The 24,323-nt window shown below is 36.4% G+C and overlaps 7 protein-coding genes across 7 annotated transcripts; 2 read left to right on the forward strand and 5 right to left on the reverse strand.

Moving 5' to 3' along the window:
* Positions 1–33: 33 nt before the first annotated feature.
* Positions 34–2,684, reverse strand: LOC17879764. Its single transcript, XM_006283593.2, has 6 exons — positions 2,567–2,684; positions 1,914–2,351; positions 1,268–1,581; positions 1,107–1,160; positions 520–1,001; positions 34–447 (listed from the first exon to the last, which is right to left on the reverse strand). Exons 2-6 carry the CDS (start codon positions 2,312–2,314, stop codon positions 259–261), a joined length of 1,440 nt encoding a protein of 479 aa, XP_006283655.1. The 5' UTR covers positions 2,315–2,351; positions 2,567–2,684; the 3' UTR covers positions 34–258.
* An 822-nt stretch (positions 2,685–3,506) lies between these two features.
* Positions 3,507–5,153, forward strand: LOC111829748 (agamous-like MADS-box protein AGL66). Its single transcript, XM_023779805.1, has 8 exons — positions 3,507–3,682; positions 3,785–3,838; positions 3,944–3,959; positions 4,069–4,124; positions 4,246–4,288; positions 4,418–4,479; positions 4,586–4,685; positions 4,932–5,153. Exons 1-8 carry the CDS (start codon positions 3,507–3,509, stop codon positions 4,992–4,994), a joined length of 570 nt encoding a protein of 189 aa, XP_023635573.1. The 3' UTR covers positions 4,995–5,153.
* LOC17878569 (cytochrome P450 81F1) lies at positions 5,116–6,975 on the reverse strand. Its single transcript, XM_006285151.2, has 2 exons — positions 5,915–6,975; positions 5,116–5,813 (listed from the first exon to the last, which is right to left on the reverse strand). The coding sequence occupies exons 1-2, from the start codon at positions 6,797–6,799 to the stop codon at positions 5,196–5,198; spliced, it is 1,503 nt and encodes a 500-aa protein (XP_006285213.1). The 5' UTR covers positions 6,800–6,975; the 3' UTR covers positions 5,116–5,195.
* Positions 6,976–7,625: 650 nt separating this feature from the next.
* LOC17880412 (glycosyltransferase family 92 protein At1g27200) lies at positions 7,626–9,477 on the reverse strand. The gene has a single exon (XM_006285789.2). The coding sequence runs from the start codon at positions 9,475–9,477 to the stop codon at positions 7,717–7,719; it is 1,761 nt and encodes a 586-aa protein (XP_006285851.1). The 3' UTR covers positions 7,626–7,716.
* An 865-nt stretch (positions 9,478–10,342) lies between these two features.
* LOC17879850 (cytochrome P450 81F1) lies at positions 10,343–12,253 on the forward strand. The gene is made up of 2 exons (XM_023779003.1): positions 10,343–11,249; positions 11,392–12,253. Exons 1-2 carry the CDS (start codon positions 10,350–10,352, stop codon positions 12,031–12,033), a joined length of 1,542 nt encoding a protein of 513 aa, XP_023634771.1. The 5' UTR covers positions 10,343–10,349; the 3' UTR covers positions 12,034–12,253.
* Positions 12,254–12,784: 531 nt separating this feature from the next.
* On the reverse strand, positions 12,785–14,865 carry LOC17877666 (cytochrome P450 81F3). Its single transcript, XM_006286011.2, has 2 exons — positions 13,914–14,865; positions 12,785–13,509 (listed from the first exon to the last, which is right to left on the reverse strand). Exons 1-2 carry the CDS (start codon positions 14,784–14,786, stop codon positions 12,892–12,894), a joined length of 1,491 nt encoding a protein of 496 aa, XP_006286073.1. The 5' UTR covers positions 14,787–14,865; the 3' UTR covers positions 12,785–12,891.
* Positions 14,866–17,320: 2,455 nt separating this feature from the next.
* LOC17880464 (indole-3-acetic acid-amido synthetase GH3.2) lies at positions 17,321–19,576 on the reverse strand. Its single transcript, XM_006283307.2, has 3 exons — positions 19,197–19,576; positions 18,975–19,076; positions 17,321–18,882 (listed from the first exon to the last, which is right to left on the reverse strand). Exons 1-3 carry the CDS (start codon positions 19,517–19,519, stop codon positions 17,496–17,498), a joined length of 1,812 nt encoding a protein of 603 aa, XP_006283369.1. The 5' UTR covers positions 19,520–19,576; the 3' UTR covers positions 17,321–17,495.
* Positions 19,577–24,323: the final 4,747 nt, after the last annotated feature.

Below are 24,323 nucleotides of genomic sequence, written 5' to 3' on the forward strand. Positions count from 1 at the left end.
GGTAAGATAAGATTGCAGATGATGCTGTAAGAATTATCTACACCAAAATATTTAGAAGCAAGTTCGGAAGTTGATTTAGTTTATGTCACAAATACATAAACTTCATGCAGTTTGAATATATATTTGACATGAAGAATCAAAACATAGCCACTCTATATATTTCTCTGTACTTTAGAGGCTTAAGCATACCTTAGAATGAACATACTTTGCTATTTAACACAAGATCCAATTTGTTTCTTCAAATTTTCCAAACCTTTTTTAGGATCTTCTTCTTAATCCAGTAGAGCCTGACCTTCGCTTTCCTCGCTTTCTCTTCCTGCTGGGAAGCTTAAATCTAGAAGCCACCGTCACACTAGACTTTGGCTTCTCTTTTGAAACCCTTTTTCTCTTTGGGTTAGTCTCTTCCTTTGTTATCAACTCAAGATTGCGCGGTGTTCTTTTCCTTACCTGCATTGCGTTAAAAAGGCATATGAGACCGAAAGGGTTTGGCAAAGTTCCACAGAGTTTGCAGAAACTTACAGGTCTTGATGGACCTTCCTCAACTAATGTTTGTTGTTCTGTCTTCTGCACTTTCTTATCGGGAACAATCGCTTTCCCTTCTCTGCGTCTTGATGCCAGGATTTCAGAGAGTAATATATCTGTTGTTTCTTCATCTTCAGGTGTGTTGTGATGAGATGAAACTGAAGCAGATTTCACTGGTTTTTCTTCAGATATGATCGATTTCTCATCTTCGGTTTTGATAACCACCAGGGGCTTTTGTTGTTCTGAGGTGGTGAACACATCAGCAGATCCAAGTAGATTCACTGTGTTAGCCGGAGGGAAGCTACTGGGATTTTCACTCAAAACCTTGTCTACTCGGGCTTTCAAGTTACGGGCTTCTGACTTTGCTGCTTCAATCTTCAAAAGTATCTGTTCCAAGTATGCATCGCCTTCTCTAAACTCGAGAGGCGGTGTCTCTTCAGGGAAAACTGTCTCATCCTTGGCGCTCTTATTCCGTTTATCTGATGATTCATGACACACACACACACAACACAAATAGATTTGTAAGATCAACGTTTTCAAAAGGATTAATATCATTTCAAAGTTTAGGATTCGGAACACCATACCTAGGTTGCGGGAGTTGTCATTAAGAGCAATATCAGCCAAAGACTTCCGGGAATCTATAAAAAGATCAGAAACAGTAGAAAAAAGGAATTATTAGACAAGTAATGACAGATGAACATTACACACGAACAGAAGAGCAAGAACCCAAAACTTGTTCCCCTACCGTAATAAGAGAAGAGATTATGGTTTGATGCATAGGATGGAACATCTAAGGTATCTTCAACTAGCTTTCTCTTTTTCCTCTTCCTGGGTCGGGTTTTCTGAGTATAACATGGAAGAGAAGGCAATGCCTTTATTCCAGTTTCTTCTGATTTGTGATTTTCTAACTCCAGTTGCTTGGCTTGGAAAGATTCTTCCAGTTCTTTGTCATACTTCCGTGCTTGGTTCTGAAATTCTTTGATTTTGAGCTCAATCCATTTGCAACGCCACATTATAGGCTTTACAGACCTCCTCCAGTGATCAGTCAGCTTCCTCTTTCTGCCATAAGAGGGAACAAAAAATAATATTTACTGCATACCATTCACGATATAGAGCAAATCTTAACGTTTCAGAGATAAATTCAGAGCGCAGCTAAGTAGTAGACTAGTAGTAAAGTAACTCCTATAATTCTTTCAGAAACAAGCAACTCAGAGATGAGAGAAATGATCAGGTTCAATTATCAGTAATAGTAAAATAAGCTACCAAATCAATGATCTATAAAACCAAACTAAGCAGTGGACGTTTTTCTCATTAGTAAAGGAAACAAAGATTGCAAAAAGATGTGCAAAACTGCGGCGGACGAGGAAACCATAACAGATAAAGGAGCTTACCTAACCCAGAGCGGAAGAGAAGTATCATTACAAGTGATGGAATCAGCTTCTTGATCATTCAAAGCAGGTTCATCGCTCTCATGCTCAGAAACAGTTCCACTAAACGAGCTCGACGAATATCCATCAGTCGCATCATCATAGCATTCCGAGGCTTCAACCTCATCTTCATCATAGCATTCCAATACATCAACCTCGTCTTCATCTACCACCTCTTGTTTAACAGAAACATCAACACTATCTTCACCACCAGCAACATCAACACCAACACCACAAGGATCCTCAGTGAGATCTTCAACAGTATTATAAAAACTATGGTCCTCATAGTTACTAGTACAAGGCATCTCTTTGGGTAATGCCTCTAACTCCTTATCCATGTCTAGCTTCGATTCCTTCACCTCCATACCAATAAATACTTTTGATTTCTTCTTCAAGTAAACCCTAGAAAAATCCGAAAAGCATCATTTTTTCATGAAATTATAATCGAACTAATATCTCCACAAGTCTCATCAGGGAACCCATATGCGTCGAATTGAAAAGAAGACGAATTCACACAAAATTCTAATGGAAAATTTCAGAGCTTCAATCGTAGATGAGTTCACAATTTCAGATGCAAAACAACAAAATCGAAAACCCTACAAGAAAAAAACCATTACCTAAATAATCGACTAAGATCGCCATTAGTAGAGAAGGATTATAATCGGCGGCGAGAAACACGACGGAGATCTCATAGTCCAGCCACCATTATCGCTCGGTGGTCGAAGGTTTTTTTTTGTTAAATGGGAGAGAGAGAGAGAGAGAGAGAGTCTACGGTTTATCTTATAAGAGTGGGTCCCAGTGGTCTTTTTTTATATTTGTTTCTGTTTATTGACCAAAAAAATATTTAATATTTTATTTTTTCACAAAAAAAAAATTTCAATGTGTGAATATAATATATATAAACATCTCAATATAGGTAATTAACTACAAAAATGTGAAACATAAACCTAAAATAAAATTATAAAAGACATACTTTAAGCTTGTTGAATCTAGTGTCTAGATATTTGTTAAAAAGTTTAGATATTTAATCCGATATTCAATTTATTTTAGATATGTAATTTATTTTTTATTGATTTCACAAAGATTTATATAAAAATATTTGTTATGTACCCTATGTTAGATGTTAAGACAAGTGGCAAAACAACACTTTCTTGAATCTTTAAGATTAGATACTCCATATGGGATTATCTAGGTTACTAAGCCATATTAATTAAAAGTTTTTATATTTCGTTATAATCTTCTAATGTGTATGGAAACAGATTTTTTTTATCTATTATCTATTAGATATTAACAATAATATTAACTTTCTCTTTATTTAAATATATTTTCTAATTCATTAAAAATAAATCTATTTTTTAATTCATATTTATCATTTATACATTAATTTAATATAAAGAAAACATAATCCAAATCATAGATTCTATAGTTTGTTACATTGTACAATATCAAAGCCTACAAGTTTATACATCAACTATATAAGTAATGTACTTAGATGTTGAGTTTGAGAGCTAATTAACTGAGAAACAAACATTGTAAAAAAAACACAAAAAAAAAAAAATGGGTAGACAGATGAAGAAGATAGAAGATAAACAACAAAGAAACATAGCATTTGCTAAAAGAAAAAATGGGCTTTTGAAGAAAGCTTATGAACTCTATGCTCTATGTGATGTTCATGTTGCTCTCATCTTCTTCTCTCCTTCTGGCAAACTCTTCGTTTTCAATGCCAAAGGAAGGTATTCTAAATTTCCTCTTCTTCTTTTAATAATTATAACATTCTTAAATAGTTTCATTAATCTGATCATATCATTTTCATCACTATTGTTAAATGCTTATAGTGTCGAGGAGATTATACACAAGTATGTTTCTTTGCCTACTTATATGCGCCAACGGTAAATTATTTGTTCTAAAGCATCTTTTTTTTTATTGAGTTCAAATGATATTGTTCCATCTAAGAATATAAAGTAATAGACTTTTTTTTTTTTTTGATCGTACAGCTTCAAAGATGAGACGGTAAAAATACCTATAATAAATCTTAATATGTGACGATATTTTTATAGTTTAAGAAAAAAAAATCGTATATCTAAATTTGTTTTTTCTGGATTGGTATGGGCAAATCTAGATTGTTAAAGCGTTAGTCGATCAGATGCTTCAAGACTCGATGCGTACCAACTCGAGGTTATTAATTTTTCAAAGTCTATGATCGTATGAATTATACCATTGTTATTTTGCTTCATATGACAATTGACAAGTAAGGTATATTGTTGTTTAGCTTTTATTTGTTTTACATGATGTGCAGAGAAAGTCGTGGCGATGCTGTTCGTTACCAAATTCAACCAAAGGCATGTGGACGAATAAATGTTTCTCATGCTTGATTTGGAAAATATTTATGAATATCAAATATGTTAAATTACTTTTATGCATGGCTGTTTTAATATGTATACCTAACCATTCAGTTTTCGTAATATTAGGCGATCGAAGATGAAATCGAGAAATACAAAGCCGAATTGGCCGAAGTTGATCGAAAATTGGAGTAAATATCTAATTTTACAGATATGCTTATAATTATATATTAGAACAAAATATATATATATATATTTTTAGTATATATGAACAGTTAATGTCTTTATATTTTGAAGCTGCTATTTGAAAAGTCCGAATAAGTGGGATTCACTAGCTGAACTTCAAAGTCGAATGGAAAAAATCGGGACGGCAAAGGTTAAAGTTCAATCTCGAAAGGTAATTTTATTTGGGTTCATATAGATAACAGTTATTTTGGGAAAATTACCATTTAAAGAACAACAACGTCCATTTTGATACTTACTGTATGGTTTTTTTTTTCCCTTTTTTGGAACTTAAGGATTTATGGCTTCACATGTGATATAAAAAAAAAAAAAAAAAAAAAAGGATTTATGGTTTCACCTTTCACGTTAAAACGTTTTTTTTTTGGTTATTTGCTTATCACTAATTATATTTTCATTTCAGAGAGAATTGCTATCTCAAAATCAATCCGCTAATGCTAGCTTGGAGAACTCGTCTGTGGAATAAAAAATTATTGTGAATTTAAACTAAATAATGTAGTATATCCGAAAATAATGTTGGTATCGTTTGTATCCAAATTTACCATCTTTTAAACCTAAAATTCTTGTTACTGAAATAATATATTTCTATGATTTGAAGTTATTATTATGGAAATCATTCATTTTATTACCGCATTTGTTTAAGATAATAAATTGCCAGTTTTCTAAATTAGATTAGAAGCTTAGCGGTAATGGGCCTAGGCCTACATAAAGCCCGTAAGGGATCCATCTTACGCATACCCAACCCAGCACTCTCTGACATATCCATCTCTTCACCTTTCAAATTCTCCCAATCGAAACACTGAATCAACGACCCAAGCGCCAATGTCACGATCTTCTGCCCTAATCCGGCGCCGGGACAAGTTCTCCGGCCATTTCCAAACGGCATTAGTTTGAAAACGTAGTAGTCGTTTCCGCATACGTCTATGAACCTATCCGGATTAAATTTCTCTGGATCCTCCCAGAGCTCTGGATCTCTATGTATAGCCCAAGCATTCACCAACACTATCGAGTCGCGCGGGACATCGTAACCGCCGATTTTCATGTCCTCCGTCGGCGATCGAGGGATTAGAAGCGGCGCCACCGGAAATAGCCGGAATGTTTCGGAGACGACGTTCTGGAGATAAGGAAGCACGGCGATGTCTGATTCGTCGACCAATTGATCTTTTCCGACTTTCTCATCGATCTCCGATCTCGCCTTCTCCAGTACCTGTGGATTCCTCAGTAAATTCGCCATCGCCCACTCTAGTGTTACGGCGGAGGTCTCAGTCCCGGCGAGCATCATCGCCTTTAACAAACAATCAGGTAAAAATTGAATTCAAAATTCGTTCTATTTCAATTAAATCAAGTTTTTTGATGTGATCATGATTCATGAATTAGACATCTTACCATCATGAGGCCTTTGATGGTAACGTCAGTGTAATAGTGAGGTTGTTGTTGTTGTAGAGAGATCAAATGATTGACCATTGTGTTACCTTCTTTATCTCTTCTACACTCATCGAGCAAACGCTGCAAAATCTCATCCATGGATTTGCCAATAGCTATAACTTCCTTTTCGTATTTGTTTCCGAATAGTTTTAGAACTGGCAAGTAATCAGCGGAATGGTTAGCTCCGCTGTACACTGCGATATCGTAAACTAGCTTCTTGAATAGCTCTGCTTCTTCCTTGTTGTTGACATCGTCGCCGTAATATCGCTTCCCTGTAACCATCCTTACTATGTTGTTGAACGTTAGATCGGATAAGAGGGGTTCGAGCTCAATGTGAGTGAAACTGCTGCTTCCGTTGGAGGCTTGCGTGGTGCGTGAAATGCGCTTGAGCATGCGCAATATCTCGTCTTTGCGGATGTGTTGGAAGTTGTTGAGGCGGTGAGAGGAGAGAATCTCTTGAGAGCAAATGCGGCGGAGGTTACGCCAGTGGTCTCCGTAAGGAGCTGTTCCAACGGTTGTGTGGTTATAGGCGACGTATTTGGCAGTGAGTTGTAGAGGCCTGCTAGAGAGAAGGATGTCGTTTTGGCCGGTGAAGGCTTCTTGAGCGAGGGAAGATGAAGTTATGACAACAACGTTGCGAGAGCCGAAACGAAGGGATAAGATTGGGCCGTATCGGTTGGAGAAGCGTTGGAGGAGACGGTGGATCGGCGGTTTCATGAGGTGGAGATGGCCGACGAAGGGACGTGACGGTGGTCCTGGAGGGAGCTTGAAACAATGCGTTTTGGAGTAGAGAAATTTGTAAGCCAAAAGAAGGGATAAGAGAGGGAGAAGGATCAAGTATAACATTTTGCCTCTTTTCTTTTTTTTGGATGTTTGTGTTTCTTCTACTAGTGATACTGGTTATGGTTTGTTAAGTTTATAATTTTATAAATTTCAAATCTCGTTCACTAAAGTTAAACGAAAAACTTCAAAATACTGTTTCTTCCCTTTTACTTGTACGGTGCTAGTTTATGAATAAAGAAATTCGAACCAATGCAACTTGACACGACCATTTTTAAAATCTTTCGCATGGAAATTCGAAACCATGCAAGTTGAAACTGCTATCAATCCGACTCGTCAATGATTATTAAATAAGGGTCATAAAGGTTCAAGTTTCAGAAAACTCAATAATGGGAATTGATTATTGCAATTGTCTGTCTTTTTGGTTATGATGGGTCATATTCATTGTTTAAGACTCGACCAATATGTAGCTACGTCATTGTAACAATAAATTTAGCGAAATATGTTTTTAAGGTTTTAATGATGATTACATTACAGACAGATATTCATTTGATAATTGTTTCTATTAAATCAAGAAGCAAAGGAAATGAATTAATCAATTATTAATTATTAATTTAATAACAAAGGTATTTACTTTATCAAAGCAAAAGGAGAAAGTCACTAAGCTACAATAATAGTATTTTCTTGCGGTCGTGACTCGTGAGAGGAGGAGAAGGATAATTAATTGCCTTGCAGTTTCTTCATCGTACGTCATCACAAGGTCATCTGTAACAGATTCTTTTCAATTATTGATATCCGCATATGATGCAACCAAGTTTACATATGAAGAAGTTGTATCTGAAAAGTAACTCTAGCTACAAATTTTAGTTTCTATGCTTTCACCTAACCAAAAAATTCAAATCCAGTTTACAAAAACAGTGAAAAGGATCTGTCACACAACTATACTATTAACACAATAACCCATCCAAAATCTAATGAAACTTTCATCTTTGCCATGCCATTTTATAACCGTCTTTAACCGGGTGACTGAACCATTTTCTGGTTAACCTCTTTAACCTCAGGTCCTTGACTTCGCAGAATCTCTGGCCCCATCCTTCCGGTTCAATGGGCCTAAAGCCCAACCCAGGAGTTCGATCTCTCGACTTAGGGTTAGAGACTCTGGTCCAATCCACCACGTACGCCGACACGCGCCGTTTGAACTTGGCCTTGAACTCTAGCCACGCCTGGTACTTGTAGTGGTTCACCACTCCCTCCTCCGTGTCCGCCACACGCCACTCATACTCTTTCTTCAAACCAAAGTGGTGAATCGCTGTATAGAGAGAATGCTCAATCGCGCTTAGCCGCACGATCGACTTGTGCCGTTGATCTTCCTCTCGCCGACACGTGTACCCTTGCGTCACACCTCCACGTGGATGCTCAGTCTGATTCGAAGGCCCAAACTCGTGCGATTTAAACGACACCTGTCCGATCATGCTATGATCCGACGGTAGAAGAGACCTAATCATCTGATCCGACGGCTGCGACTTATTATCCCAAGACGGAGAGAAGAGAAACTCGTCCACGTCAAGGTACATCATCCAGGTGCACAAATCGTTTCCATACACCGCCGCGTGGGAGAACCCAGCCTCTTGCGTCTTGGGCCAAATCCAAAAAACTTTGGTGATGTCATACCTTTCACTCTTGAGAACCTCAACGACGTCGTTTAACTCGTCGTCGCTTCCATTATCGTATATGATGAATCTTTGTATTCCGATCGCCGCGTGATACATCACCCACTCTCTCAAATACTTCGCTACATTGTACACCATCGTCGTCGCGCACAGTAGCGATTTCTCACGTGGTTCTGTTAACGTGCGCTTAGGGCTAAAGTACGCGACAGACGGGACTGTCTTTGTCTCCTCCTTATGATCGGTTGCCACCGCCTCGAGGTAGATTTTGACCGGCGTATCGATCGTTTTGTTAGGGAATGAACATCGGAACACCTCTTGAACGGAGCTCGTCACGGGGGTTCTAATGGCGGTGTCGGATTCCTCACCGAACACGCAACGAAACGACTCGGGAGGTTTATTGGAGCCTAATCCACGGTTCGGCCCTTTGACTAAGAGAACGACGTCGTTTTCCGTTGAAATGGCTTCGAAAACGACGAAGTTCCATAGAGGAAGATCAGGCCAACGTGTTTCCGGTGAGAGTTGGAATGTTTTGGAAGTGGCAAGTACCGGAGTAGGGATCGGATGGTGGTGGCGGTATATACCGGGAAGGCTGCATCTGAATGTCGTACGGTTCGTGAAAGGGAGAATCGCGACGAACCTCGCCGTGGCTTTCTCACCGTTAGGGTAAAAACATGTGTAGTTCTCCCCTGGAAGCTGAGGCGGGAGAACTTTCTCCTCCGGTGAAACGATCACAAGGATCTCCCATCCTGGCCAGAGAACAGCTTCGGCTTTGATCCTGCGAGAACCGTTGGATTGTTGAGGGCTTGAATCTTGAGTGTTGATCACGTAACTGACGATTCTTGATTTAGTCGGGCGTACCGTGGCAAAGAAGGCAGCTCGATAAATCGTGTTTGGGGAACAATAGAGAGAGAACAGACCAAAGAGAGAGAGTGGAACAAGAATGAAGAAGAGTGTGGTTGTGTGTGCTCTGTAACTCGTTTTGTGATTGAAGAATTGAGCAGCAGCATCGTCTGCTCCGGTTGTTGATTTTGGTGATGATCGAGGAGAAGAACAAGTCTTGAAGGATAGCGTCATTGTCGATTACGTATCCAACAAACTTGTTTTGTAGTTTTACCCAAATAAAAAAATCCATCAATGAAAATATATTTTTTTGTATTATTTTTTATCGTTTACATTGTTTGTTTTGAGTTTCAGAAACACTAATTATAATGACCAAAGATTGGATGAAGAAAGAAAAATTCTAAACCCATGAAAATAGCAGGAAAAATCTGAATATGATTAGTTTTTGGAGAAAAAGGCTTCAGCTCTTTTTTGTGGTTGCTATTGCCAAATATAGCTTTTTATCAATTCATTCACACGTTGTCCTCGTTGGTTACACAAACGCAGCACAAGGTAACAATTTTGCATAAGAAGTAGTATAAATGAATCTTAACTGTTTTTGAATATTCTCAATCTCTAAGCGTATATATAAAAGACTTTGTAGGATCTGTTTTGATATAGTTAATATCCTTAACGGGGTTAAAAAGAAATTGGCCGTACGTGTGTATATATAATTAATGTATATGCTTCGATATGGGCATTGGGCAACAATGGTGGCATGATCTTAAGAGAATCGAATATCAAAAATTAAATATTATCCTTTGATATAGAAAAATGAATATTATCCTTTCTTTAATATCGGAAACATGTTTTGCACAATATAAAATGAGTAACAATGTGTTCTTGCGAAATCAGTCTATGCTTTTTATAAGGCATATATACGACAGAGGTGGTTGAGCTTATTTCTTGACCCACGTCCTTTTGTTTTTTTTTTTGTTTGTCGCTTTGTCACACATATTCGATCCCACAATATTAATAATGGTATTGATTACTGAGCCCCTTGGCCTCTATTATAAGTTATAGGATTTCATTTCAATCAAGAAAAAGAAAGAGAGCCAAAAGGAAAGATGTTTCAGTTTTATTTTCTCGTGATGATTTTCATCGTCCCCTTACTCTACATAGCTTACAGTTTCAGTTCTAAAAGACAACGTTTCAACATTCCACCAGGTCCTCCGGGTCTTCCTGTCGTCGGACATCTCCACCTCATCAAACCACTCCTCCACCGTTTCTTCCATAGCTACTCCAAAAAGTACGGTCCCATATTCACCCTCCGCTTCGGGTATCGCCGTCTCGTCGTTATATCGTCTTACCCTCTAGTTAAAGAATGCTTCAGCGGCCCAAATGATATCATTTTGTCAAACCGGCCTTTATCCATGACAAACAAATACATTGCTTACAATAACACCACCATCGGAACCTCCCCCTACAACGAACATTGGAGAAACCTCAGGCGCATCAGCTCCGTGGAGATTCTCTCCTCCCAACGCCTCGCAAGCTTCCTAGATATTAGGAGAGACGAGCTCCGTCGGATGCTCAGGAGACTTGCACGTGAACACACCACTAAGGGTAATTATCAACTCGATTCTTTCAAGGAGGTCGTACTCGAACCCCCATTGTCAGATTTAGCGCTCAACAATGTCGTGAGGATGGTGACGGGGAAGAGATACTACGGCGATGATGTTCGTGACAAGGAAGAGGCAGAGATATTCAAGAATCTCATCATAGATATTTTCGAAAACAGCTCCGCGAATAATCCTAGCAATTATTTGCCTTTCTTGAAATTCTTTGGGTGCAAGTACGAGAAGCAGGTGAAACGTATCGGCAATTCCGTGGACAAGACTTTGCAGCGTCTCCTCGACGAGTGTCGGAAAGACAGGGATGGAAACAGTATGATCAATCACTTGGTGTCTTTGCAGGATCAAGAACCTGAGTATTACAACGACGTAACCATCAAAGGGTTAATGATGGTAACACGTGGTTATAAACAATTTTTATATTTGTTATTGATCATCATATTTCTCTAAGTGATTATATATTTATATTTGGTTATATATTATGCGTATGGATCAATTTTATACCTTTATTTTTCATGAATCAATTTATATGCAGGCTATGATAATCCCAGGATCAGATACTACTTCAGTTATGATCGGATGGGTTATGGCAAACTTGCTGAACCATCGGGATGTGTTAAAAAAAGCAAGCGCGGAGATCGATGAAAAGATCGGACAAGACCGTCTCATCGACGAAGAAGACATCTCCGACCTTCCTTACCTTCAAAATATTGTGTCTGAGACATTCCGGTTAAACCCGGTGTCCCCGATCTTGCTCCCTAGGGAAGCTTCCGAGAACATGAAAGTCGGTGGGTATGACATACCACGTGGCACAACAGTTGTGATCAACGCGTGGGCTATACACAGAGACCCGGAGCTCTGGCACAATCCAGAAGAGTTTAATCCTGAAAGATTTAGTGGGAAAAATATCAAAATTGATGGATCCATCGACAGTGTTCAGACTCTGATGCCGTTTGGGAACGGTAGGAGACAGTGTCCTGGTTCTGCCCTCGGGATGAAGACAGTGACGTGGACAGTAGGAGCAATGGTCCAATGCTTTGATTGGAAGACTGTGAATGGTGATAAGATTGATATGGAGGAATCTCGAGGGATTGTGATGCGTAATCTTAAGCCTTTACGTGTTATGTGCCGACCTCGACCAATTATGTCTAAACTTGTTGCTGAGGCAACTTCTTAGACCGTATCGTTTAATCAGAGTTTGACGGCAGTTCTATCATCTATGCGGGCCGGCGAATGCAATAGAATCGCCAACAAATAATAATACATATTTGGACCTAGACCAAAGCAAAGTAAAAGTAAAACATCAAAACAATTTTTCTTTTAGACAGCACTAGATATCAGATAACAGGTTTCCGTTTCGTTTGTAACATTTTTATATAATAAGGTTTTATACGATCCATGTGTTACAATTTCCTTTTTTTCGTAACACGTGTAGAGAAGCTTAAAAATAAAATAAATTCTTCCTTATTTTCCATCTTTGTGCTCCCAGCCTTCCACTAATAGTTTAGGTTTAACTATTATTTAATTATCTTTCGAATTGTATTCCAATTAGTGGAGTGGACAACTAGACAATGGACATCAACATTTGAAAAAAGCTACTTATACATTTCATTAGTGGTTTTGATCCAGAATCAAACCGAATCGAAAAAGATCAAAAAAGCTATCCAAAAATAATATTCTTTGAAAAATTAAAGATATATTTAACGAATCTCGAATACGAATCAAAGACAAATAAAACTCAACCAAACTATTCGTAAACCGAAATCAATAAATATACAAAAAAAAAAAACTGAATTCTAATTGAGATCATCCTTGCCCTCAATGGACATAATTTGATTAATGAGAAAATCCGTTACGACCAAATAAATACCAACAAAATATAATTTTACTTTTCTAAGTGTGTAGTATATAATATTATTTTTGGTCACGATAAAAGTACATTTTTTATTAGAATTAAATATGGGCAAATCATTAGACACATAGCCAAAACCTAACAAGTTTGCTGAGAAAACCAAAAAAGTAGTTAAAAGAAAAACTAAGCGTGTAAATGAGCCTGAAGCTTATACATAATGGGCCGAGATCGACATAAAGCCCGTAAAGGTACTTTCTTACGCATCGCCATCCCCGGAGTCTCCGTCATATCAATCTCCTCGCCGTTGACTTTTTCCCAGTCAAAGCATTGAATCAACGAACCTAACGCCAACGTCACTATCTTCTGCCCTAACGCGGCGCCGGGACACGATCTCCGTCCATTACCAAACGGCATCAGCTTATGAACGTCTTCTCCCCCGTTAAACCTCTCTGGTTTAAACTTCTCCGGTTCGTTCCAAAGATTTGGATCTCTGTGTATAGCCCACGCGTTAACCATCACCATCGTGCCACGCGGCACGTCGTATCCTCCTACTTTGATATCCTCCGTCGGTGATCTTGGCACCAGAAGCGGCGCCGCCGGGAATAACCGGAATGTTTCGGACACTATGTTTTGTAGGTAAGGCAAGTTTGCAACGTCTGGTTCGTCAATCAAACGTTCTTGTCCGATTATCTCGTCAATCTCTAGTTTTGCTTTCTCTAATGACTCTGGATGGTTTAGCAAACTCGACATCGCCCACTCCAATGTCACGGCGGAGGTGTCTGTTCCAGCGATCATCATGCCCTGTAATTCCCCATGATTAGCAAACTTTTATAATCAGAGACTGAGACACAAATCTGTACACAGACGCCGGACCATGCCAATTCTAAGTAACGATTCTTAAATATTATGCCTAAAAAGTCGAATAACGTGTCTTCGATTTTACAATTTATAAACAGACTCTAAACCAAGGTCAAGCTGCACCTAATTAACAACCTAACCTATAAATTAACTCAACAAATCTTTTAACTTAAATAAGATTTTTTCCCGAAAATTTCAAATATTAAATATGATAACTTTTTCTATATTTTTGAACCACCAGAATTTGGAAACAAAACAAAATTGAATGAAACCTAACGAAACTACCAAAGATTAATTTGCATAAACACATACAATATGTGTATACGAGTGTGTTAAGGATTCGTTACCAGCATTAGGCCTTTGATGGTGATGTCAGTGTAATACTCTGGCTCATGTTGTTGGAGAGAGAGCAAGTGATTTACCATAGTGTTACCGTCTTTATCTCTCTTACACTCTTCAAGGAGACGCTGCAAGATCTCGTCCATGTTTTTCGCGACAGCTTTCACTTTCTTCTCAAAGCTCCCTCCAAATATCTTCAAGAAGGGCAAGTAATCTCCGGGATGCCTAGCGCCGCTACTGTCGTTGATGTCGGCGACGAGTTTCTTGAAAACATTCGCCTCTTCTTCGTTATGGACTTCGTCTCCGTAGTATCTCTTCCCTGTAACCATTCTCACGATGTTGTTGAACGTCAGATCAGACAAGAGCGGCTCTAGCTCGATGTCTTTGTTGACGTCACGTGAGAGTCTCGTGAGCATACGGCGGATTTCGTCTTTGCGGATGTGGAGGAAGTTGGTGAGACGGTTCGAGGAGAGGATTTCGAGGGAGCAAATGCGGCGGAGGTTACGCCAGTGGTCGCCGTAAGGCGCGGTTCCGACCGTTGTGTAGTTGTAAGCGACGTATTTGGCCGTTAGGAAACAAGGTCGGTTTGATAGAATGATGTCGTTTTGGCCAGTGAAGCATTCTGTTGCGAGTGAGGATGAGGAGATCACGACGGCGCTGCGGGAGCCGAACTTGAGGGAGAAGATTGGGCCGTGGGTTTTGGAGAGACGTTGGAAGAGACGGTGGACCGGCGGTTTGAGGAGGCGGTGGTGGCCGAGGATTGGGAGAGAGTAAGGGGGAGAAGGAGGGAGGTTGTAACGTTGCGATTTGGAGGCGAAGAAGAATTTGTAAGCCAAGAGAAAGAGAGATAAAGGTAGAATAATCACATAGTAGTAAAACATATTTGAGCTTCCTTTTTTCTGAAAGAAGTTTAGCAGTATAGTAATGGAGTCGAGGAAATTATTATATAGTTGGGTACCATTATTTTTTCCCCACGAGATATATTTTATTTATTGTGAGCATAAATATATTCATATGATAATGTTGTTTCGAAATGCTCGAAAAGAAGTCATAAAATAAGTCAGATTGACAAAGTTGACCACCTTTGACTTAATCAATACAATCTCGACTTGAGAATTATGGAACCAGCTGGTCTTGAGGCTCGAGCTAACGGAGACCACGTTTCTCTGAACCAAGTGCCGCTAAGCACACATAAAGCTAGCCATGTGATATATATACATGCTTGAGATTTTTAAAGGGTCACTTGTTGAACTGTGGTAAAGAACTTCACTGAATTGGAGAGGGATAAGACAAAGTCTCGCGTATATCATCTTAAAATCAGGTTTTGTCATGTTACAGTGGCGTGGCAAAGCCTCTGGATTACTTTTATAGTTTGAGAATCTTCAAATTATGCGACTACCAAACTAGACCTAAATGTATTCGGATATAACTTCGTCATAAATCTTACCCAAAAGATATCATATACAAATACAGTATTCCCAATGTCAGATCTAGCTCTTAATTCCGTTCCTCTAATTAAAAAGTTCCATTTGCACTAATTGCATCAGTTCCCTCTCCACGTACGGGACATCTAGCAAACCCCAAAAGATAGCTGGTATTAGCATATGGAGTTACATGTTGCGATCTCACATATTCAAAGTTATACTATTTCTGTTTACTTTTATCTTCTTTGAGCCATGAGCTTTAATGTTTTATTTTGTTTTAAATTGTTATAACAGTCAATTTAATTTACTCAATAGAGTCTATCTTATTCTATATCAGATTTTGTCATATTAAGTTGCTCAGTTCGTTATAAGCTGCTTTTTATGATACTTATTTTCCACTATATTTCTGCATTATTTTTTTAAAATTTAGATTTGTTTCAAAAATTAATTAAATTTAAGTCACAAAAGTTCGGTTCCTAATTTCCATTTTCTTAAGGTGTACAGATAAGACAAAAGGAGATATTCAAACTAAGCGTTAAATATTTTATTTTGGTTTTACGAAGAACGCAATGACATTATTACTAGCGAAGTACCATTCTACAAATCTGTACAGATAATAAAATGCTTATTTCCTAATCATTCATTTTATAAATACTAGCTTGGATATTATACTATTGCAAATGGTTATATTTTTTTTCTTATGCTCCTTTTTTTTTTGCATTCTTTAGCCAACTGAGAGGCATTTTTATTATTATTCGATATTGTATAATTAGTCCACTTGGAAGTTTAGGTGGAGAAATTTTTGGACTATTGGTAGAAGTAGAAACCTAGGTTGCATGGAAACTTTTTTTGAAGTGCGTTTCCCGTTTCCGAAACGTTTCGGAAACAGAAACTCTTGGAAACTCGGAAATTCTAACGGAAACACGATTCCAAATTTTTTTTATTTAGAAACACGATAGAAACTCGCGTTTCCATTTTGGAAACCCGACGAAATCTTAAACTTTTAATTTAGAAATTCAATAAACAAAAATTTTGATTTATAATATATAGAGTGATTACTTTTATAACTTTAAAACCTGATTAATTCAATTTAAATACACATATACAATAATATATGATATTTTAATATATAAATTTTGGATTTCAATGTTTTAATATTTATCTTTTAGTTAAATTATTTAGTATATATATTTTGATTAACGTGTTATTTCAAATATTTAAAATTAATATAGTTTGGATGTTTGATGTTAATATTATATATAGATATATGTATATATTATTAGCGTTTCCAATACGTTTCCATATCCTAATTTCATAAAAAACTCGTTTCTCGTTTCCGAAACGTTTCGTTTCCGCGTATCCGTTTCCGGTAGAAACTATGATACAAATTTAAATCTTTCCGAACATTGGATGATAATATATAATAAGTCACTAGTCGACAACCACAGCATGGTCTGTAACTCCAAACAACATATAATATTGAATCATCAGAAAGTGACTACGACAACCACAGTTGGTGAAGGTATATATTTATATGGAAAAAGAAAATTGGGATTATCAATATCTACACGTTAAAATTATGAAAATGTTGTATACAATAATTATTAATTTTTAAAGAACAAAATATTGACTAGCAACATTTTGTAATACTACCTTTTTTAGTAAATAGAAAAAGGCAAACAGTTTGTAATACTAAATGGGCCACTTGACAGATTATTTTTCTTTTGTTTTTTTTTTCTTTTTTTGTCACAAATAAACTAGAAAAATTGGCTCACAATTAAGAGCAACTTGACAGATTCTATATGTAAAAACTGGAATGGTTTTTTTTAATTAAATTATCTACCGTACCAATTTTGGGCCTCAACTTGAAATGGGCCGTTGCTTAAGACATAATATAACATTTTGGGTTTCGCTGAATTTCGGCAATTCATCTCAATTGTTGTTTTATTTTATTTTAATGTACTAATTAATTAGCTGAAATCCGACAAAAGGAGAGGAAAAAACATCAGTACGTTCTTCAAATTTATTATACGATTTAAGAACCCTAAACACAACAACATAACAATTAACAAGTAATCTAAAAGAGTCTTAGAAATCGGAAACAGAGCTTTATATTATAGAACCGAACAGCATCAATCGGCTTTATATCTTTCATTAGAGTTTCATCTAACGACGTCGTTCTGGGGACCAATACGGCAACGAAGGGCTGAAATGAGTAGACACAACTCTAGAGTCAAGCAGCTCCATGATTGGTGTGAAGCTCACGCACCTTGGGACCTTATACTGGTTAATCGAAGCACCTCTGGAGATGGCATAGTCCATGAGCTCCTCAAAGGTACCGTTCTGCACCACACGTATCTCCAACGGACCAATCGACTTATCAGCGACTCGGCTTTGTCTATAAACCGAGTTTAGTGATTCCTCCATCTCCAAGCAGCACTTAGCCATGACTTCGTCGCTAGGAAGAGCATTGGTTTGGTCTCTACCAAGTAGCTCCCAATAGATTACGTAATGACCCGGTATAGTCTTCGTATCTGCGTAGCTCGTGTACTCGATCACCCGTGTTCCTTGGTCTGCAAACAACCTCGATGCATTCTCCACTGCCTTTTGTAGCTCAGCCTCGTCGGTTTTATCGGATTCGATGCTTAACAAAACGTTCTTTCTTCGAATGAATTTGAACTGTGGAGCGGAATTGTGGAACCCCGTGACACGGAGAATGTCACCGACTCTGTAACGGCAAAGTCCCGCATAAGTCGTGATCACGAGTTCATACTCTTTCCCGACCTCAACGTCAGCTAAATCCACGAGTGCGGTTTCTTCTAATGATGCTTGTGCTGCTCCATCTCCATCGTGATTATGTGGGAGGAACTCGAAGTACGCCATGTTGGGCATGATTGTGTAAGAAACCTCAGAGGGTTTACACATTGGCTTTAGGTTAATACCAAAGTAACTTTCGGAGGAAGCATACATCGTGCAAGCCATTGGTAATCCGCCGCTATAGTACTCCAACGTCGGGATATACTGAGCCATCGCTCCAGTAACAATCACATCGAGGTACTTCGTGTTAGGCCATATCTTTGTGATAATCCCTTCCCAGTTCTCTTGTGAACAAACACCAGTCAGAAACTCAGCTAGTTCTTGATCAGGTTTTGTCAATATCTTTGACATGCGACTTTTAATGGCAGGATCAAAGATTCTTGAACTTAAGCTTCCGGTTGAGATATCCCGAGCAAGCTCCTTCCAATTGTTCTGGAGGAAGCTTATGGCACGGAGGAGACCGGAAGCAAAGACAGCACCAAGGCGGAGAACATCTTGGCGCATTAAGAGACCACATAGCATTTGAGCATACATGCTTTGAGACGAGTCAGGGCAGAGGATGACTTCGTTAGGACTAGTGTAGACATTGTACGGGTCGTACGGTCTTCTCTTGAAGTGGTCACTTTTGTAGTAACTCGTGAGAACCGGACGAGCCGGTAACCCACCTGAGGTCTTGGACTCCGACTTCACAAACAAGAAGTATAAGCCTTTGCCTTTGTCTAATCCCGGCACGTAGCTGTATTAAAACATTTTTGGTCAATTTAATAATTTATTATCAAAAGATAAAATCTATATAGAAAAACAAATGTTAGAAGAATATATACTAACAGATTCATGACAGGCATGAGAAGACTGTATAAAAGCTGACGTCGGTCTAAGTCTTCTTCAATTGTTGGCATTAATTTCCTCTCACCAGCAGATGTTCCAGAGCTGCGCATATACAGACAAAATTTACAAACTACGAGTTAGTTATAATTGTTTAAATTTTTTTATTTTTATATTTTGGTATTATGATGTAAATTTCTGATAAAGTTGACCTAATAAATATACCTTGTGAGAAACTCGGTGATGGGGTGAGAAGACAAGATCGGAGAGCGATCACCATTGGATATGCGTTGAATCTCCGGCTTCAAATCTTCATACGTGACCACCGGAACTCTGCTCTTGAACGTTTTACGATCAACGGAGCCGTTGAGACCGAACCGTTTCAGATATTCTGTGTCGGAGTTACGACTTAGTATCTCTCCAAGAACCTTCTCTTGAACGGAGTCAGGGTTTCGAGTCATCTCCTCGATGAACATGAGAGCCTTGACGTCTTTCTCAGAGGTCGTAGGTGAGGACATCCGAGATTGAAGAGGCGAATCAACAGCCATGATTGTGTATCGATGGAATGTTTTTACAAAAAGCAAAGAGAGTGTTTAATATTAGCAAATGCTTTACTCGTTTTGATGATGAGGATAACTCGGCGAAGGGAAGGTTGTATTTATAGAAGGGGAAAGCTCCACGTCAGCGAAGTCCACGTGGACGAGAGTAGTTTTGGTTAGATATTTTGACTTGATCTTTGTTTGTCACAGGGTTGTAGCCGAGACGGGGGACAAAAGGTACAGTGGACAAATAAGCTAATGTCAGTTTACGGAGACATGCGAGACCCACATGTCTCTGCCACGTAAGAGTTTACCGGTGCTGTGGTTTTTTTTTTATTTTGTCTTTTATTGGTCATAGGCGTCGTTCTGGACTTACGTGGCTCAATTTCTTGTGACTCGCTCTTTGTTCGGTCGTCGATAGTGACGGTCAAATACTAATGAGGTTTGCTTATAACGCTAATAACGGAGTGACTTTAAACTAAATCGTCATTACGTTTTTTTTTTCTTCGTCTCTTTAATTAATTAGTAGAATAATATGTAGGTTAGACGATCATGTTGTTGGTTTTGGAGGCAACTTGATAATCTATTAATCTACTGCATATTTAAATTTATGTTAGATATCAAATCGTTTTAACATCACGCTGATTATGATTATGATTATGATTAGTACTATTTTTAGATTGAGTTAACTATTATGTTTAAGTTGACTGTTAGCTACAAGTCTAATACATATACTGGTTCGGTTCACATTGAGCATGTCTCTTTTAAAAAGTTTTAATCAATCTATAGCATATATATAAGTATAATACCATCGTACTTGGTGTTAACATTGTTTAATACTCTAGTACTAATAAATATTACACACATACAACCTCCTAGGACGGATGAGAATCCGGAATTGCAAATCCTATGAAAAGATGTACATATTCACGTGTATAATTTGAAAAGCATAAATAAATTACAATCAACCAAAAACTAATGGTCCGTGAGAGAGAGGGAGAGATAAACATATAGCATAGTCCCAATTAGACTGCTAAGCATATGATTTTATTGTTATATGAGAAGAGGATTATTGTAAAGTGTGAATGTGCTTGTAGATTTTTTAGTTAGCAATATCAATTTCTACAAACTTAAGATTTTTATTAGTCATCTAACTTCAATTTATTACTGATTTGACAAATGTAAGGCTGTTAAGCAACTATTGTCTTACTAGAAATTATGATTTTAAGTGTTCATCGAAGTTAACAGCCAAAATAATACTATATGTAAAATGATGACAACCCAACTCTCATAAATAACAGAGCACCATAAAAGCAAAGAATGGTCTGTATGGACATTTCATTTAGGTTCATGATCGTCGTTCGTGCTGTACCCTCCCCAACTTGCTCCATTTAATTCCAAGGTTTTTGTCTCTCATTTTTCGCGAAAATTTGTTCTTTGTTTTGTATATGGATATTTATGTTTCAACACCAAAAACAAAATTTAACAATGCATATATTATCAGTGATATGTTTAATATTAGTTTCGGTCATGGCGTTGGGTCACTCGACATGTGGGGCTTCAATAAATAGTGTACTAATACTAACAATAATAGTGTGATTAAAAAGCTGAAGGGACCAATAATTATAAATAACTTAACGAAATGAAAAGAAGATGGTCACTATTTTTAGGAAGAGACTAATCGCACGGATAATACATTATCTTTGATTAGACATTTCGAGAACAACTTTTTTCTTCGGAAGAGCAAATTGTTCATTAGAATAGTCACTTCAACCTATCTCACTTAGGATTTCGTTTGACGGCAATATTACAATATATGTTGAATAATAGATATATTAAAATTAAACTATTCAAATGCTCATTTTTTCTTCTTGAAGGTTGATTCTTTACTCACTTAATAATATTCTTGTCCCCTATATATATATTGATCTGATCAGTAATTTAGTATGTACGTAATTTACCTTTAATCGACTCTCACATGATATAAACTTATATAGTAAAAAATAAATACAAAGTATATTATAGAAAGAATAGAATTTTATAAAAATTATTTGTAAAAGAATTATACAATTCCAAACACGAAGATACAAACGGAATTATATAATTTAACCATAAAACAATTAAAACTTAGTCGGTACTACGTAGGTACGTACACGTTAATTTGTTGTCAATAGTCCATAATGTAAAGTCAAAAATATTACATAGTACGTACGCATATTGACAATGGTTAACAAACACCTTGAATTAGACAGGCAACAGTACTGCATGCTATATGATAATATTCTACGATACCATTTTTAAATCCTAAAATTAGTCTGTTAAATTTGACAATGAAAATTTAGAGCTGGCACATATAATTCAAATTATCTGTTTACGGGACGCCATAGTGGAATGAGTGATAATGTCATGACTCATTATCATTGGATTAATTTTTGCTATAACCAACAAATTTTATAGAAAAGAAAATTCAAACAGCCAAAAAATAATATAGTAAGCCCTTTCTATGTGCCTATTAACATATTATTAGATACATAGTTTGTTTTCTTACATATGTTAAAGTTGAGTTCAATTTTCGTCTGAGATATATCCTTGATTATTAGTAACAAATACATCGAATAGCTAAACCGTATTTAATTTTGTACAAAAAAAAAACGAATTTGACCAATTCAAATTCTTTTTCAAAATGACAAAAAGAGGAACACGATTCTATGTTAATGAGAGGGATATCCAAACAAGGCATGGCGTTACACTGCTGATGGCGTATATAATTCTCTTCTTTGGTTTTTCGTTGCTGACGATAATTGAGAAGATATCTTTGGATAATATAGACTTGGGACCCTTTTTGACATCAACCATTCCGCTATACGTATATAATGCATACGACAATTATTGTTTTCTAATTCGATTCTATCAACACTCACAAACAAATTAATATACCGCACGCGAGGTGAGAAGATACCAAACACACCAATTATCTTACAATATTATAACCACAAAGTCCTTTACGTGTTTACGTAAAGCACAGTGATAAGAAGGAGCCAACAATTAGGTAGAACAAGAGAAATACTCAACGAATCTATGTATTATTTCATGCAATTGAGAATGTTTTAAACCAAAACACGACTCTCTATCCTTAGTTTATAAGTTCTACGCCATATTCATAGCTAACTAATAGAAGACTAATCCTGAAATAGTTGATGCATTATGAAAAGATAATTACAATATAGAGTCACATGCATGCACGTCGCCATACTTGGTCCCATTCAATCTATCTATATATGTATACATCTTTACTGCATGCATGTGTACAGATCCCTGTTTAAAGAAGTAGACACACTTTACGTTGATATGTCACTATTATTATCACAATTTAGGAGATATTGATTTGAAATAACTTGAAAAAAAAAAACATAGTGATCGAGCTTTCAATGGGCGAACATACAATGCATTTTAAAAAGGCAAAAGCATGAGTTTTTTCTTCTTCTTTTTATCGAAACAATTGTACATGTTTCGCGATCAAAGATATGGTAAAAGACAAGAGCATAAGTTTATGGGCAAACACTGTCGTTGTTTTATCTTTACAATTGTCCTGTCATTTCTGTTTTCTTTTCCTTTTCTCTCTTACATTTTTGGATTTTGTAAACATTTTCTGTAGAAGTAGAAACAAATTATTTGTTATCTACTCTTTTTCCCCGTGGACTCAATAATCTTATATAATAAGACAAGGTTTCTTCTTAACTTTGCCTCACAATGCGACATGTGTCGCTCTATGCTTTTGACATGTGTCATTTTTATTTATCTATAATATAACATTAATTTTTTTATGATATTGTGTTGTAAGTTATATGTTATATGTATGGTTTGTTTTTTAAAAAAGTGTCATTGTTGCAAAAATATGTTTTTCCTAATTTTAGTTTCTAATTAAATTAAATATCATATAAGCTAAACATAAAATGGAGTTGCTATAATTTTTTATTCAAAGAAAATTGCTATGACTTTTTTTTCCTACTCCTTTAAAAATACATTTTTAAAGTTTTTTTTCCTACTCCTTTAAAGATACATTTTTAAAGTTATTAATATGGGAAATACATTATTTATAACATAATTTCTAATTTTAAAAAGTTAATTTATAAGAGAAGAATTAAAGAGATTATCAAACAAATTTTATTTAATTTTCTATTATCAAACAGTTGAGAAAATAATATAATGAATTTAAATCAAAGAATAACTATCATATTATTCACAAATCATATATATATATATATATATATATATATATATATATATATATATAAGATTTTACCATCTTCATATTGGTCTACTTGGCATGTAACTTTAAAACATATTATATATTTGATTCACACTTTAATATAAAACTGATAAAAACAAAAAAATCACAAAACACATTTAATCATATACATTAAACTCACACTTTAATATAAAAACTGAAATAACATAAATTTGCATGCACTATAGTTTCCATTCAATTTTTTCAATACACAATCAATTATAATTGACTCCCATAATTGTTTTATGAAATTGTAACTCTCATCACTTCTCTTCCTATATATACTCATTTTCTCATTATATCATTCTCTCATTCTCTCATTATATCATTCTCTCATTCTCTCATTCTCTTCTTTATGAAATTTGTTTGCTTTGTTTATTTTTGTTGTATGAGTTTTGAAAAAAAAAAATTATGGGATAAAATTTCAACTGTAGAAACTTTTAGAGACTATATGATATATTGATATACATCTTATGTTATTATAATTTATCTTTTTTTTTTCTTGAAAATTCATCTATAGTTTTC

The sequence above is a fragment of the Capsella rubella genome, unplaced genomic scaffold (genome assembly GCF_000375325.1).
Source record: "Capsella rubella cultivar Monte Gargano unplaced genomic scaffold, Caprub1_0 scaffold_7, whole genome shotgun sequence".
Taxonomy (NCBI): Eukaryota; Viridiplantae; Streptophyta; class Magnoliopsida; order Brassicales; family Brassicaceae; genus Capsella; species Capsella rubella.

Coding starts and splice junctions, on each gene's coding strand:
- LOC17879764 (XM_006283593.2), bottom strand. CDS start 2,314: ATGGAGGTGAAGGAATCGAAGCTAGACATGGATAAGGAGTTAGAGGCA. Junction 1,582..1,913: donor TCTCTTCCGCTCTGGGTTAG/GTAAGCTCCTTT, acceptor CTCTTATGGCAG/AAAGAGGAAGCTGACTGATC. Junction 1,002..1,106: donor TGACAACTCCCGCAACCTAG/GTATGGTGTTCC, acceptor ATGAATCATCAG/ATAAACGGAATAAGAGCGCC.
- LOC111829748 (XM_023779805.1), top strand. CDS start 3,507: ATGGGTAGACAGATGAAGAAGATAGAAGATAAACAACAAAGAAACATA. Junction 4,289..4,417: donor GTTACCAAATTCAACCAAAG/GCATGTGGACGA, acceptor TCGTAATATTAG/GCGATCGAAGATGAAATCGA. Junction 4,480..4,585: donor GAAGTTGATCGAAAATTGGA/GTAAATATCTAA, acceptor TATATTTTGAAG/CTGCTATTTGAAAAGTCCGA.
- LOC17878569 (XM_006285151.2), bottom strand. CDS start 6,799: ATGTTATACTTGATCCTTCTCCCTCTCTTATCCCTTCTTTTGGCTTAC. Junction 5,814..5,914: donor CCATCAAAGGCCTCATGATG/GTAAGATGTCTA, acceptor TGTTTGTTAAAG/GCGATGATGCTCGCCGGGAC.
- LOC17880464 (XM_006283307.2), bottom strand. CDS start 19,519: ATGGCTGTTGATTCGCCTCTTCAATCTCGGATGTCCTCACCTACGACC. Junction 19,077..19,196: donor ATCACCGAGTTTCTCACAAG/GTATATTTATTA, acceptor GTATATGCGCAG/CTCTGGAACATCTGCTGGTG. Junction 18,883..18,974: donor CTCATGCCTGTCATGAATCT/GTTAGTATATAT, acceptor GTTTTAATACAG/CTACGTGCCGGGATTAGACA.
- LOC17879850 (XM_023779003.1), top strand. CDS start 10,350: ATGTTTCAGTTTTATTTTCTCGTGATGATTTTCATCGTCCCCTTACTC. Junction 11,250..11,391: donor CCATCAAAGGGTTAATGATG/GTAACACGTGGT, acceptor ATTTATATGCAG/GCTATGATAATCCCAGGATC.
- LOC17880412 (XM_006285789.2), bottom strand. CDS start 9,477: ATGACGCTATCCTTCAAGACTTGTTCTTCTCCTCGATCATCACCAAAA.
- LOC17877666 (XM_006286011.2), bottom strand. CDS start 14,786: ATGTTTTACTACTATGTGATTATTCTACCTTTATCTCTCTTTCTCTTG. Junction 13,510..13,913: donor CCATCAAAGGCCTAATGCTG/GTAACGAATCCT, acceptor GGGGAATTACAG/GGCATGATGATCGCTGGAAC.